Source organism: Bos javanicus, chromosome 2 (assembly GCF_032452875.1).
Source record: "Bos javanicus breed banteng chromosome 2, ARS-OSU_banteng_1.0, whole genome shotgun sequence".
Classification (NCBI taxonomy): domain Eukaryota; kingdom Metazoa; phylum Chordata; class Mammalia; order Artiodactyla; family Bovidae; genus Bos; species Bos javanicus.
In genome coordinates, this window is record NC_083869.1 from 37015202 (window position 1) to 37032287 (window position 17086).

Here is a 17086-nt window from a genome sequence, read left to right on the forward strand (position 1 = left end):
AAATATATTTGCATTGGACACTTCACAGTTACTTTTGTTTAGAATCAATTTCTTTTTTTCCCTAATATTAGTATATTATTTTTTAAAGAAATGAACTCTTGAGTAATTTACCTCTGCTGCTAAGTCACTTCAGACATGTCTGACTCTGTGTGACCCCATAGATGGCAGCCCACCAGGCTCTGCCGTCCCTGGGATTTTCCAGGCAAGAACACTGGAGTGGGTTGCCATTTCCTTCTCCAATGCGTGAAAGTGAAAAGTAAAAGTGAAGTTGCTCAGTCGTGTCTGACTCTTCGCGACCCCATGGACTGCAGCCTATCAGGCTCCTCCATCCATGGGATTTTCCAGGCAAGAGTACTGGAGTGGGTTGCTATTGCCTAAAGTCCTATAATTTATCAATTTTTTTAAAATTTTATTTTATTTTTAACTTTACAATATTGTATTGGATCAATTTTAAGCAAAAAAATCCTTTCTAAGAATTGCTTTCCTTTACCATTCTTAATGAATTATACAAAACACAAAATACTTTGAGTAAATTTACTTATACAAACACCAGGACCACTCATCAGAAAACTTTTTTCATATTTATTTTCTTGCTGTTAATTTTATATTATTGTATAGTCTACAGTCATATGTTCAGAAGAATTCTAGTAATTAAATGACCAGTGCTTTTTAATCTTGAACTCATGAGACTGGAGAAAAAATATTCTGTTTGAACACAGTCGCCTGAATTTTGTTAATAAAAACTATCATTAGGCATCCTAATCATTGGAAAAGACTTACTGTTTTGCCAACCATTCATTCTTTTAAGTGCTGCATATGTATTTAGTTATTGGATAACGACATCTGTAAGTGCCACTAATAATATCATGTACATGTACATATATATATGATCAAATTCAGATTCGTATGACTTAACTCACCCAAGATCACATGCTAGTTGGTGATGGAGCTGGAATTCAAACTTAGACTCTATAACACTAGAGTCCTTATTCTTAATCACTATGATATGCTGCCTTTCTTTCTCCAAAAAAAAAAGAAAATCACAATGTCCTTATCTATTTAGTCTTTATTTTTTAAGTTAATTTTTATTGTAGTATATAGTTGATTTATAATGCTGTATTAATTTCTGCTGTACAGCAAAGTAAATCAGCTACACATATACATATATCTCCTCTTTTTTGGATTTCCTTCCCATTTATTTAGGTCACCACAGAGTTCATAAAGTTCCCTGTGCTGTATAGTAGGTTCTCATTAGTTATTGGGAGAAGGCAATGGCAACCCACTCCAGTACTCTTGCCTGGAGAATCCCGTGGATGGAGGAGCCTGGTTGGCTGCAGTCCATGGGGTCGCTGGGAGTCGAACACGATAGAGTGACTTCACCTTCATTTTCACGCATTGGAGAAGGAAATGGCAACCCACTCCAGTGTTCTTGCCTGGAGAATCTCAGGGACGGGGGAGCCTGGTGGGCTGCTGTCTCTGGGGTCCAACAGAGTTGGACATGACTGAAGCGACTTAGCAGCAGCAGCAGCAGCAGCAGCATTAGTTATCTATTTTATGCATAGTAATGTCTATGTGTCAATCCCAATCTCCCAGTTCATCCCACCTGCCCTCCCCCCATGGTATCCATGTTTTTTACAGTGAAGAATTTGACGTGAAAGTGAAAGTTGCCCAGTCCTGTCTGACTCTTTGCAACCCCATGTACTTATACAGTCCATGGAATTCTTCAGGCCAGAATACTGGAGTGGGTTTACCAGCTGAGCCACAAGGGAAGCCCAGGAATACTGGAGTGGGTAGTGTATCCCTTCTCCAGCAGAGATCTTCCCAACCCAGGAATTGAGCCAGGGTCTCCTGCATTGCAGATGGATTCTTTACCCAACTAAGCTATCAGGGAAGAATTTAAGAACAAGGTCAAAGAAAAGTGAGGAAATCAGAACTCTTTTGAGAATCTAAATGAGTAGTTCTAAAGCCTAAGTGTACATTAAAATCACCTGGAAAACTAAAAAGAACTAACCATTTCAGAACAATTTAAAATCAGAATCTTTTGTGTTGAGATTAAGATATTGCATGTCTAAATAGCATCCCATGTGATTCAGATGTGCAACCAAATTTGATAACCACTAATCCAAATGGGATGATGAGTGATATCATAATATCACACATGTGACAACTTGTAATAGACTGGTCAATTGTTAGGAGTTATTGGCGTCGTATTATTGACTCTCTTTGAAAAGCTAAGGAAGTTAAAAATTACTTTGCATTGGTTACTTTAATTTTTTCATGAATGTATATTCCACTTTAAGATAAATGAATTTACAGAGCCACATCAATAGTTACCTGCATAAGTTTTCTTAATTTTTTAAGAGTTTCTTAAATTCCTATTTAAAGATATGTGACATCTATTATAAAGTCATTTATTAAACATTGGCTTTATAAATGTAGCCAAGCTAGGCTTTCTACCCATGTGATCGTATGTAATCCTTACAAAATTGTGTGAGGTAAAGAAACTAAGGCTCAGAGAGGTTAAGTCACTTTTCAACATCATATAACAAGTTACGAGAAGACAGATTTTTAAACCAAGATCATTCTGATTTCAAAGCCCATGATAAAGGTGAAATAATTTGGTGTTTCTGAAATGATATGGTAGTTAGTGGGAAATATTTTATGTGACTGCACATTCACAGTAGATTCAACTGTGAATGACTTTACTATTTATTGGTATCTAGAATTGAGTTAAGGGCTTACCAGGTGGCACTAGTGGTAAAGAACCTGCCTGGCAATGCAGGAGACATAAGAAACACAGGTTCAGTCCCTGGGTCAGGAAGATCCCCTGGAGAAGGGCATGGCAAGCCACTCCAGTATTCTTGCCTATAGAATCCCATGGACAGAGAAGTCTGGCAGGCTATAGTCCATAGGGTCACAAAGAGTCGGACATAACTGAAGCGACTTAGCAGGCAGCAGGCAGGCATTGAGTTAAAGGGTATTTTTATAAATATTTCTCTTACATCAGCTTTCCTTCTTTATGTGACAGTCTAATATATTTAGAATTTTGCTTGATTTCTTATGACAGTTTCCATTATTTCACTCTTCCTTCTATGTATCTGCTTTCCGAACTAGTTGATGATTTTCTTCAGTGTTATTTAATTATTGGATCCTTTCAAACCTTATACTGTAGACATTTAATTTAAGTCAGTATACATTAATTGTAATAAAGACCAGGAGTTTTGCCTAGAAGATTTTTTTGCGGTCTCCAGAGAGTCAGGTAAAGACTAGGAGAGCAAGAGCTTCAAGGTAGGACAAAGCTTTGCACCTCTCTCTTCTCATACTCTGATCACCCAAGGGTATATGGAAGTAGCAAGACTTTTGCTACCATACAGGTCTCATTTTTCTCCCCTCCTATTTAATGTCCCACCCCTAATATCAAAAAGGATAGCACATTTGCTGTAAAAGCGTAACTGATGCTAGTCTTGGGATAAAATACAGTCATTTTTGGTTATCTTAGAACACCTTCAGATGTCAATATTTGAGAAGTAATTCTTCAGAGTTATAGAATGAGAAGCAATTTCAGAAAATTAAAATATGAAACATAAAACTAAAGGGAAAGTTTTTGATTTTATGACTCTTGATCCTATATATTTGGAAGGAATATTAACTGCCTATTAAAAATATTAACTGCCTTTTAGAATACAAAATGACTGTGACAAAATTTTGTTCCAAGGAATGAAAATACACTAAATGTTTCTGCTGAAAATTTAAATCAATACATATATAAAATATGAAGTATTGAGTATATTATATATATAAATACTCATATACTATGCAATATTTATGTTTCATATAAATATTAAGTAAAATTATGTTAAAATATTTTATGTAATAGTTTGCTATCAAATTCTTTTTAAAAAGATAAACAATTATGTAGTATAATATTCCATATTTTATTCACTGAATAAATACCAATTAAGCCCTTTCTCTTTGTGAAGCATTGCCTTATGTACAAATATTATATTTCAGTCTTTGTTTACAAAAAGTTAACTTAATTTTCTAAACAAATACCATTAAGATAAATAAGATAAAAAAGTTTATATGGGAATTGCTTACTGCATAATTAGTACTGGTACTTTAAAATATTTAATAAGTCATTCTGTGTGGCATCCCATCTCCATTTATATTTATGAAATAACCCACCACAAATCTTTGCTGACTTGCGTATTAAGAGTCCAGGTCCAGTGCTGACAATACTGTTGATTTTAATTTCAAGGCAACCATTTTCATTGCAGAATTTTAGCTCTTAAAATTTAACTTCTATTTCTGTCAACTTTGGATATTTTAATCATTCTACTTCAGTTTTCTTTTTTATATTTTAGTTATACAATTTTAATGAAATTCATATGATGTTATTCTTTTCATGAAGATCCTGATAGTCAAATAAATTTTTGTTGCTATTTACAGATGTAAATTTTATGGTTTAATGGTTTACAAATGAATTTTTCCCAAAAAAGTATAATTTTTTCTAAACTGTTTTCTACATCCTTTCTAATGCTAATGTGCTAAAGACACTACAAAGAAGATTCCACAGAATATTAAGCCAGCCTTTCTACTAACTTCAAATCATGGTTACTGTAGAAAACTACAGGATAGACTATAAGTGGAATCCCAGGGACGTGGGAGCCTGGTGGGCTGCCGTCTATGGGATTGCACAGAGTCAGACACGACTGAAACGACTAACAGCAGCAGCAGCAGGGGACATATAAGAGCTCAAGGATAGGAGAGATGAGTGCTTTAGGCTGGGACAAATATAGGAAGCATCTTGAGTTGGATTTTGAATAATGAACAGGATTTCATCAGCCTGAAATGTATTAAAGGAAGACATTTTATGCAAAGAAAATGGTTATAACAGACTGTAGAGGCGGTAAAAGTACTGTGTGACATGCACCGGGCATGGCCCATAGTCCAGTTGGACTACAGAGGTATGTTAGTGTCTACTTGAAAAGTAATTTGAATATCAGATATAAGTGTTTAAGGTTTATAAAGTTGGCAGTGGAGGAAGAGGCACTAAAGGTTTTGACCAAAGAGCTAATATAAAATGTAGCTTATTTTATGAGAAAATTGCCCTTGGCATATGCATATATTGGGAGTTGGGTAGGAAGAAGTGATAGTATGTCTTAAATTTGAGCAGTATTTCAATGAAAGAATCCAAAACACATAGTATTAATGTGGCTGACTTGAAAAAAATAAAAGTAAAGATGTTTTTAAGGTTTCAAGTTTGGGTCATTGAGAAAAATGGAAACTGCAGTAATAAGAGACGAGAGCAGTAAGGAAACACACATTTTGAAGGGGAAAGACTAAATTTTTAAATATATTATGTCTAGCCAAGGTTCAGCAATCAACTAGTCATCACTTCTGCTACATTTACAGCACTTAAATATCATGATTTAAATTTGTATATGATTAGTTGTTGTCAGATACAGAAGGCAAATAAAAGTAGTCTCTATTCTTATGATACATTATTGTTTTGTATTCTACTTTATGTTTCAACAGGAACAATATAAACAGACATTCCCAGCTCAGTTAAAGAAACAGGAGTCATCTAAGAGCCTGAAGAAGGTTATTGCAGCTTTGTCAAATCCAAAACCAACCTCTAGTTCACCAGCACATCCAAAACAGACATTAGAAAACAGCAACCCTAATCCATTCTTGACAAATGCACTTTTAGGTAATCACCAACCAAATGGAGTTATTCAAAGTGTCATTCAAGAAGCTCCTCTGGCACTTACTACCAAAACTAAAATGCAGAGTAAGATTAATGAGAACATTGCTACTGCAAGTAGCACCCCTTTTTCCTCACCTGTAAATCTGAGTACAAGTGGAAGAAGAACCCCTGGCAGTCAGACAACTGTCATACCCTCTCCCTCTCCCATACTGCATAGTCAAGGGAAGGAAAAAGCAGTTAGCAACAATGTAAACACAGTGAAAACACAGCCTCACTCTCATCCTGCACAATCTCTAGTGGAGCAGTTTAGAGGAACAGATTCAGACATTCTTAGTAGCAAAGATTCTGAAGACTCCAATGAGGATGAAGAGGAAGATGATGAGGAAGATGAGGAAGATGAGGAAGACGATGACTCTGATGACAGCCAATCAGGTTGTTTTCTATTCTTAAGTTTAAAGTGTTTCTCTAAATGCCCTGTGAACCAAAACATTTTAAAGAGGCTCTTCAAATCCACAGATTTGAAATCGCTGTCATTCACCGTTTCATGCAGCTCTGTTCCTTTCTATAGTGAGTGGTAAAGGAAAGGAATAATTGAGATTGAAAGTCCTAAATTAAGTTCTCAGCTTGTTCATTTAACACTAAACAAATAACTTTAAAATGACTGTAAGTAATTCATGAATTAAAAACTTGAGGAACTTGCTTAATTTTCATTTAATTCATGACCACTCATTTGTCCTTTCTTTTTCATCTCTTCTGCTACTTGTTAAATTGTGTCACTGGATATTTTGAAGAAAGGCAAAATTTTACTCAGTCATTCAGAAAATACCCCAAAGCCTAAATCTCTATGAATAGTTCTTAGCAACATAGAATTTATTTAATAACATATATAGAGTACCCCCGATTTTATTTATTTTCTTTTTAATTTCTTGTTTTATTTCCCTTTAACTCTTTTTTTCTTGTTCCACAGAAGATTGAAAATATAAAATAGTTTAAAATTTAAATACAAAGATGAGATACGTATTTTTTATAAAAGTTTTTGAATTTGTTCCTCGTCAGCCACGAATCCAATTTTAAATTTTCTATCTACCAATATAAGTAGGAAAATATAATCAATTATACAATTTTTAAAATGACTATAAGGTAAAAACAACCTACTTGCTCAGGGTAAGAACAACTTTTCCTAATAATATATTTTCCTAGGGTTCCCATAAACACAACTTTGCATGATACATAGGATTAATAGTTTTCAAAGGTAACTTTTATAATGAACTTCGATATGGGTAGCTAGTACTACATAAAACACAATTCCACAGAAGCTGTTGTTCTGGGAACCACTAAAATACAGGCCTAGTATCATCTATGTAATTAGGTTTTACATATCTATAGGGATAGATGCAAATTTATAGGACTACATTGCTAGCACAAACTTAAATTATTAAATCATTAAATTACTCCCCAGTTTTTTCTGTAATACTATTTTTTGTGAAGCCTGAGAAGCTTGACGAGTAGAATTAACTGCAGCCCCAAAGCCAACTATCTCTCCACCAAAATTGTTTTCTTTTGCCTCAAAACCCAGAAGAACAAGTGATAGTTCCAGAGTTCTCTTCCTCATAGTGAACCTTGTGTACTTCTCAGATTATTGAAATCTATTGATTTAAATAATAAAATTCTGTTTCCTCTATACTTTAGTCTCTTTATTAAATTGAACATAATTTTGAAAACTCATCATGTGAATAGTGTCATGTGAGAGAAGAACTGTTTTATGATTCAAGTTTTATGATTTGAGTAAAACAGTTACTTTAATGAAGAATTTTAAGCATTTATGGCCTACATACCTTGTGCTCAAATAGCTTTTAAGATAGTAATTTTTACATTTACTCTTCAGAAAAGTTGCTCATTTGAGTTCTCAATCACAAATGCTGATTCCTGAACTATTCCATTTAGATACAAACTGCAAACTGTTGGTGATTATCTAGTTATAATATACAAATGCTTCTTTTACTTCCCAGAATCAGATAGTAATTCAGAATCAGATACAGAAGGATCAGAAGAAGATGATGATGATGATAAAGACCAAGATGAATCAGATAGTGATACTGAAGGAGAGAAAACTTCAATGAAACTGAATAAAACAGCTTCCTCTGTCAAAAGCCCTTCCATCAGTCTCACAGCTCACTCAACACCTCGTAACCTCCACATAGCAAAAGCCCCAGGCTCTGCTCCTGCTGCCTTATGTTCTGAATCCCAGTCACCTGCTTTTCTTGGCACACCTTCTTCCACACTTACTTCAAGTCCACACTCTGGTACCTACACTTTATTTTTATTATTGTGAAGTAGAAATCAAACCATAACAAGAATTCTTATTTATACAGTGTTCTGGGGATGATCTCATTGGAATCAAGGGCTAGATTTTAGGCTAAGAAAGGTCAGCGTGTATTTTCAAAGGATATGACTCACTACCATTTTTTCCTCTGTGCTTCCAATTTAAGAACCTGATTGATGGCAGCTCTTGAGTTTAAATACTTTCTTGTTTTTATGTTTATTTTATACTTCTAGAATTTAGAATTTGACTGACAGTTGGACTTTTTTTTTTTTTTTTTTTTTGGTAATTTACAAAAATGAGCTCACTTTTTTTCTTAATATACAATTGCATGTCTGCCCAACACATAGCCAATGTCATTTGTATTAGTGAGTAGTAGTAGTATTTTATTAACATGCCATATCTTTTTTCCTTTTGATCTTTTATAAACTATTAGAGGTCTTCTTTAAAAGGTTTTACATTATTACTCTCAAATTTCTATTCTCAATTGAATAACGAAAAAAATACAGGCGTGTATTGTAAAATATTGTTTTACACATGTCACTCTTTTCTTGAAAATTTCTAGTTTTGTTTTCACTTGCCATGAACCAATATGATATCCAACTTATTTAAGATGTATCCATTTGTATTGGTGAAGCTTGATCTTTGTCATGAAAAATTGTCCATATAATTATAATCCTATTCTTTGTAGTTTAATTAAAGTGCTTTTGACTATGGATTTATATGGCTATAGAAGTTATATATTTTTTTATTTATTTATTTTAATTAGAGGCTAATTACTTTACAATACTATTTTTAAATGTATGATCCAACTGTTGAAATTTTTCAACATCTTAAAACTCATATTTTCAAAGAAAACAACTGTATATAGTTTCCCAAAACGTCTATCTGCTATTTTCCTTCTACTTCTTTAGCCATTTCCTTAATAACAAGATGAGAGGAAAGTTTTACCTTTTTACTTTCATCATCTTTTCATTAGAGAGAAATAAATACTAGCTATTATGTCATGCAGACCAAAAAGGGAAAAAAAAAAAACCTCTACACAGTGTGTTTTGTTGAAAATAATCTAAAAATAATGTACAAACTGCAGAAAAACACTAAATAATTCAAGTCATTAAGACACATTATTCAAAGAAAAGTTTCAAAACTATCAAAAATTTTTCATGTATATAAACTAATCTTTTATGTTAACTGGTTGAATTTTCTTGAAGGCACTTCCAAAAGGAGAAGAGTAACAGATGAACGTGAACTGCATATTCCTTTGGAATATGGGTATGCAAAATAAGATTTATCTTTATGCTTTTGCCCCACATATTTATGCATGTTTTGATTTCTCATTCTCTACTGTTACTAACAGAAGTGAATATACTGCACAGTATTTATTAAACAGAAGAGCAAAGCTGATATATCTGAGGTTGATATATCAGAAAACTAAAATTAAGCCTAACTGCTGGGTTTAGGTATGGTAGAGCTGGGATGGGATCATAGGCAGCTAGGTGGGAATATGATTGAAAAAGTTGCAAAAGCAAATCATTTGGCAAAGAGCAGGGACACAGTTAAGAGTGTCAGAAGTTGTTGTGAAGATAGATTTAAAGGATGGTGAAAGCCACTGTCGGAGAAGACAATGGCACCCCACTCCAGTACTCTTGCCTGGAAACTCCCATGGACGGAGGAGCCTGGTAGGCTGCAGTCCATGGGGTCGCTAAGAGTCGAACACGACTGAGCGACTTCACCTTCACTTTTCACTTTCATGCATTGGAGAAGGAAATGGCAACCCACTCCAGTGTTCTTGCCTGGAGAATCCCAGGGACGGGGAGCCTGGTGGGCTGCCGTCTATGGGGTCGCAGAGAGTCGGACACGACTGAAGCGACTTAGCAGCAGCAGCAGCAGCAGCAGCAGAAAGCCACCGTGGGTAAAACTGAAAGACTTGAGCAGAGTTTGGCTAAAATGGTTGAATAGGAACTGAGAATTTTCACACTGCAAGTTCGTGATCCCCAAAGAGCAGAGAGCCAAGTTTGCTTTATTCTTCTCATTTAAAGCTTTTCAAATATAAATTCAATACACCCTGACACATTACTGAACATGCCCAAATACCCAAAGTCATGCCAGTGTGATTTCTTAAAATTTTGATATTTGTTTAATATTTGTAAATTGAGTTTGATTAACTTCAGTTAAATTACTTAGTAAAAAATCTCAATTATTTTAATGTATCTGAATTGTATACTGTTTATATTTTTCTTTGTATTTTTTGTGTTGTCTAAAGAGCATGTGTTCTTAAATTTTTTTAATTTTTATTTTTAAAAGTTTTCTTAAAACTAAATATGTTATAACCCTCATTTCTATTATGTGTAGCTGGCAGAGAGAGACAAGAATAAGAAACTTTGGAGGGCGCCTTCAAGGAGAAGTAGCATATTATGCTCCATGTGGAAAGAAACTTAGGCAGTACCCTGAAGTAATAAAGGTACATACTTTTCACCAAATAACACACATTTGGTGCCTATTAAGCTTGCTTATGGGAAAAAAGTACACTCCTTTGTCAAAGTTCTTTAACACAAAATATTCTCTCGTGTGAGACTAATGAATGTGCTTAACCTAAATTGATCTGTTAAATCCATAGCCCATAATAGAGTATACAAAACCATAGTGTCCTGAAGATAGCTATACATCAAAGCTGGGTTGTAATTATTAAAACCTGAAGTGGAAAAATATGTGATTTTTTCAGTATCTCAGCAGAAATGGAATAATGGATATCTCAAGGGACAATTTCAGCTTCAGTGCAAAAATAAGAGTGGGTGACTTCTATGAAGCCAGAGATGGACCGCAGGTATCCACTTTTTAAAAAGTACAGTCTTTGAACCAAAAAGTAGTAACATAACCTAAATGAAGTAAATTTCACTACACTCTGGAGCATTGCCTTTTGTTAGTTAATTCTTATAGCTATACATATAACTTTGTAGACACTCACAAGGCCTCAATATACTGTGTTTCAGTAACAAGGAGCTTTGACATTTTTTTCCTTTAAGTTTAAGTAAACTTTTTCCTGTTTGTTAATTCTGTCATTAATTTTGATAGTTTACACAGGTATAAAAGTATCTGCATGTTCATTAGAAATATAGGAAAACATTAGTTCCCTGAAAGGTAAACATTAAAAAAAATTTGAAAAGGGAAAAAAATTGTTATAAGTCAGTCTAAGGATAGATATGCCTTAGTTTTGGGGAGGATCTTATCCATTTCATTATGCCATACTACATGATCCATTGTCACAAGTGTGATAATTTTTTGATGGAGTTAGGGGGAATTCCATAATAGTGGATGAATGAAATTTCTCCTTTTTGTAGAAATTGAATTTCTAAATAATTAGACACATTTATGAAAATATCACCACAGCTCTCTTTGAGTTTAAGGATTAAGTACATAACCTCACCAATCACCACAAAGAAGTTAACACTAAAACCTCATTTCCTGTTTCCTTTAATGGTTTGCCTTTATTCCATACTTAGATTCAGCTACATGTACTTAGTATTCCCTTTATTAGCTCCATTGAAAGAAGTCCTAGTTATGGAGTGAGGAGATCTAGATTCTTGTTAATCCATGAAATAGTTTTATGATTTCAAACAACAAAATCATGCCCTCTTTTACTTCAGTTTCTTTATCGGCAGAATAGAGACAATCATAATTTTCCTTCTGCCTCATAGGATGATGATGAGGTTAAAATGAAATCATACGGATAAAAATGTTTTAAAGGGTTAAAATGCTTAGCCAACTGAAGTTGGTATTTTCCTTCTTGATTGAACTTTTCTTTTTTTCCACTATAATGCCCAGAAAGATGTTCTTCTAGTGATGAATATTTTCTATTGTGAATGGGCAAGTTTTTCCATACTATCTTACCCTTTAATTTTATAGTTATAGAAGTAAAAAATTACTTCCTAATTCTTCAAGAGAGTCATTCATTTTGAGAGCTCAAAGATTAAGGGAGTTTTCCAAGATTACACAATCTCAACCAGGTAGAAACCTAACTGAACTCAAGATTTCTGACAAGTGATCTTTTACATTCATTGTGTAACCTATTTTCCATTGTCATCCATGACTTTTTATGAAACAAGTTATGTCCACATCTACTTGTTTCTTTACTAGTAAATCTAAAATGCCAAAACAAATTCATCTGAGATTTAACTTGTTTATGGAAATACATTCTAGGATTTTTCTTTTTTCAACTTAAAAATCTGTGTAACTTACCAGATTCTTAGAATTTTAGTGAACTACAGCATTATTTTATATACTTCATATATAGCAGAGCAGTTTTTAATTCATAAACCTTAGAAGGCAATAATGATTTTATTTAAAAATTCCCATTTTTTAATCTTTTCATTCATGTTAATATAACCTTATCTCATTTAAATATGCCGATGATATCTTTATGTTTTTAAGTTAAATAGAATTTTATTCTAGAGAGGAAAGCTAATTGCTATCCAGTACATAAAGGACTTTAGTTTTGTATCAGTGGTAATTAGACTCAATCTATGAAGCCTCATTAGGCAGAGCAGAATGTTCTTTGACATCCATTCACTTTTTATTAAATGTAATCAGTGTTTTCCAAAGCATATTGTCTTATTGAGAGATCAGTTCCAATCAAGGAAATATGATGAGTTATTAGTTCAAGACTATGTTAAGCTGCCAACATTTCAGCAGCCTGCTGAGGGAAAATATTAGCAATTTTGAGAACACTTCTCTCAATTTAAAAAATATAAGTTGATTTTATTTCAGGATACTTTTAGAGAACAACAATTAAAGGTAAGTAATCAAAATAAGTTTACTTCATTAGAGATGCATGTAGTTAAAGAAACGTACTGATTCAGTGTATGATCAATATGTATAAGCATATGGTTAATTAGAAATGTATATAATTATATAGTAGTTTTCTGTGGAAATGAACAAAGATTGCATGTCTTTGTTAAAGTATCTTAATGTCCAATAATTTTGATTGGCCTAAATTTTGTAGAAGATATAAAATATAATTTGGGACAAAGACACTGTTTCCAAGTAGTGATGATCTGTATATGTTTATATACAAATTTTATAAATACAAATTATATAAATGGTCTGATGGTGTACATAAATTGAAAAATAAAACTATGCATATTGAAAGACTGAAAGGAAATGTGTCAAAGATTTAATAATGGATGTAATGGTTGGTGGTACAGTGGATCTTATTTTTACCTATGTTCTTACATGTTTCACAATTCCTAAAATTTGCTTGTATTGCAACTATAATGTGAAAAACAATTTCCTATTTAAAAATAATTACATCTACCCATATAATCCAAAAAAGCTAAACATTCAGTTTTCCAAATACATAGAAATTTTACATAATGATTTTAAATGTTACTGCTACAGTTTTCCAAGCTACATATATTTATTCTGGGTGTTTGATTACAAATGTAATGCTATATTTATAGATTCATTAATATTCTTAATCACTCTCCTAATAAAATGTTTACATTGGAAAATATATTTCTTCCATCATATTTTTTCTCTTAAACTTACCAAAACCAAAAAGCAACTGCAACAGCAGTTCTATAAGTTCTAATTTTGTTCAAGATATATAAAAAACTTGCAGCAGTGGTACTCTATATTTTGCTGATGAAATTTAGAAAATGATAATTTTTGTTAGAAGATAATATCTGCAATACAGAAGCAGAGTTATTTTATGTTAATTATTTTGACAAAGTATTTCTGAGCTTGAGACAATGATTATACACATATTTATTAACAGCAAACTTTTTTGAAAGTATTGATTCATTGTGTATAGTACAGTAAAACGAGAGGTCTGAGAGTTCATGGGGCTTCTCTGGTGGCTTAGTGGTAAAGAATCCGCCTGCCAATGCAGGAGAGACAGGTCCAATCCCTGGGTCAGGAAGATCCCCTGGAGAAGGAAATGGCAACCCACTCCAATATTCTTGCCTGAAAATCCCATGGACAGAGGAGCCTGGCAGGATACATTTCATGGGTTGCAAAAGAGTTGGATATGACTTAGCGACTAAATAACACCACCATGAGAGTTCATATTTATTGAGATTTAGTAAATTCATCCTGAAATGACAACAATCTAATGATTACCTTTTTAAAATTAAAAAGAGAAGCTGTTAATTAAATAAGAAAGGGTTGACGCAAGAAATTGGAGTGGGGGGCGGGGAGGCTTTAATCTATTCATTATCAGTTTTGTTTATTTCAGTCTACAAATGTGGTGAGAGATTTGTAAAACTGGCTACTTGTTAGTATCTACTAATCTTAGATACCAAACACTTCCTACCAGCTTCTATAAAAGTCATGATTTTAAGGATGATAGATTTCATGAAATAAAATGAACCATATACTCTTTATAGTCACATGATACACTAGCTTGGCTACCTTCTTAAGAAATTGTTTTAACTATTTTAGCCAGTGAAACTCCTCTGAAAAGGCAATACGGTAAATATATTTCTTATAGACTTCTCCATCATATTGTAAGGACTGGTTGAACCTAATATCTATGATTGTTTTCATTTCATTTTGTTTTTGAATGTTAGAATAAAAGAAAGTAAGGTTGAGCTAGGCAGATTTTGGTAATATAAAATAGGGTTTCTTTTATTTACCTTAATAAGATTGTTAGGTTAAAAGGTAAAAAATATTCACATTTTTCTTAGAAATATATGATGGTTTCAAAATGTTAATGGCAAAGATCATTTTGAAATATATGATAATCTACATTGCAAAGTATTTTTGTGAATTGTAGAAAACAAAACATTTAAGCATAAATATAACAATTAAGTTTATTTTTTCAACCAGGAAGTTCACCAGCAAAGGTCAATGAATGCCAATGTATCCAGGCCAAAAAAGCAAAGAAAAGAAAATATGCAAAGAAGGATCAAGTTAAAAGTGACTTAGGAAAAAAATGTTGCTTTCTCTCTTTGAGATATACTTTTATAAGATTTTTTTTAAATGTCTTAACTTCCTTGAGAAAAGAAAAATATCACTCATACTGAAAAGAGCCTTTTTCTTATAAATTAATATTTTGGGAGATATTTAATGTTCCAGGCATTTTTTTCCAAAGTAAATTTTCCCTAAATGGATTTTCCATAATGCAAGTATGAACACATCAGTACAGAAATAAACTTGAAGGCTTGGCTTTCAGGAAAAAATAATGTTCATAGAGAAACTGAAGAGTATAAAAGAAATAGAAGTTATGATCACTAGTTTAAAGAAGCTTATTGTCTGAGAAAGATAAAACACTAAGCAAAATGCTCTTCAGCTACAGTCAGGGATAAGGAATAAGCGGAGACTTCACAATAAAGTGGGCAACATAGAGCCACTGGCAAAACTGCAATGCTGTTAATTTTTTCAAATAGTTCAGTTCAGTCGCTTAGCCGTGTCCAACTCTTTGCAACTCTGTGGACTGCAGCACACCAGGCCTCCCTGTCCATCACCAACTCCCAGAGTTTACACAAACTCATATGTGTATTGAGTGGGTGATGCCATACAACCATCTCATCCTCTGTCATCCCCTTCTCCTTCCGCCTTCAATCTTTCCCAGCCTCACGGTCTTTTTATATGAGTCAGTTCTTAGCATCAGGTGGCTAAAGTATTGGAGTTTCAGCTTCAGCATCAGTCCTTCCAATGCATATTTGGGACTGATTTCCTTTAAAATGCACTGGTTGGATCTCCTTGCAGTCTAAGGGACTCTCAAGAGTCTCCTCCAACACCACACTTCAAAAGCATCAATTCTTTGGTGCTCAGCTTTCTTTATACTACAGCTCTCACATGCATACATGACTACTGGAAAAACCATAGCCTTGACTAGACTGACATTTGTTGGCAATGTAATGTCTCTGCTTTTTAATATGCTGTCTAGATTGGTCATAACTTTCCTTCCAAGGAGTAAGCGTCTTTTAATTTCATGGCTGCAGTCACCATCTGCAGTGATTTTGGAGCCCAAAAAAATAAAGTCTGCCACTGTTTCCATTGTTCCCCCATCTATTTGCCATGAAGTGATGGGACCAGATGCCATGATGTTAGTTTTCTGAATGTTAAGTTTTAAGCTAACTTTTTCACTCTCCTGTTTCACTTTTATCAAAGGCTCTTAAGTTCTTCTTCACTTTCTGCCATACGGGTGGAGTCATCTGCATGTCTGAGGTTATTGATAATTCTCCCAGCAATCTTGATTTCAGCTTGTGCTTCATCCACCCTAGCGTTTCTCATGATGTACTCTGCATATAAGTTAAATAAGTAGGGTGACAATATACATCCTTGACGTACACCTTTCCCAGTGTGGAACCAGTCTTTTGTTCCATGTCCATTTCTAAGTGTTCCTTCCTGACCTGCATACAGTTTCTCAAGAGCAGGTCAGGTGGTCTGGTATTCCCATCTCTTGAAGAATTTTCCACAGTTTCTTGTGATCCACACAGTCAAAGGCTTTGGCTTAGTCAATGAAGCAGAAATAGATGTTTTTCTGGAACTCTCTTGCTTTTTCAGTGATCAAATGGACGTTGGCAATTTGATCTCTGGTTCCTCTGCCTTTTCTAAATCCAGCTTGAACATCTGGAAGTTCACAGTTCACATACTGTTGAGGCCTGACTTGGAGAATTTTGAGCATTACTTTGCTAGCCTGTGAGATCAGTGCAATTGTGCGGTAGTTTGAGCATTCTTTGGTGTTGCCTTTCTTAGGGATTGAAATGAAAATTGACCCTTTCCAGTCCTGTGGCCACAGCTGAGTTTTCCAAATTTGCTAGCATATTGAGTGTAGCACTTTCACAGCGTCATCTTTTAGGATTTGAAATATCTCAGCTGGAATTCCATCACCTCCACTAGCTTTGTTCTTAGTGATGCTTCTTAAGACCCACTTGACTTCACATTCCAGGATGTCTGGCTCTAGGTCAGTGATCACACCATCGTGATTATCTGGGTCGTGAAGATCTTTTTTGCATAGTTCTTCTGTGTATTCTTGCAACCTCTTCTTAATATATTCTGCTCCTGTTAGATCCATATCATTTTTGTCCTTTATTGTGCCCATCTTTGCATAA

General features: G+C 33.9%; 1 protein-coding gene across 24 annotated transcripts in view; it reads left to right on the plus strand.

Annotated features, from left to right (window-relative positions):
- Positions 1-17086, plus strand: part of BAZ2B (bromodomain adjacent to zinc finger domain 2B) — a 336353-nt gene that overhangs the window by 221500 nt on the left and 97767 nt on the right. For 11 of the 24 annotated variants that reach the window (XM_061395815.1, XM_061395887.1, XM_061395846.1 and 8 more), the window contains 5 exons: positions 5539-6142; positions 7720-8013; positions 9242-9302; positions 10383-10491; positions 10753-10854. In XM_061395815.1, the coding sequence (XP_061251799.1) occupies positions 5539-6142; positions 7720-8013; positions 9242-9302; positions 10383-10491; positions 10753-10854 (1170 nt within the window). The remainder of the gene's footprint in view (positions 1-5538; positions 6143-7719; positions 8014-9241; positions 9303-10382; positions 10492-10752; positions 10855-17086) is intronic. The other 13 variants (XM_061395906.1, XM_061395879.1, XM_061395898.1 and 10 more) reach the window with 3 other exon arrangements.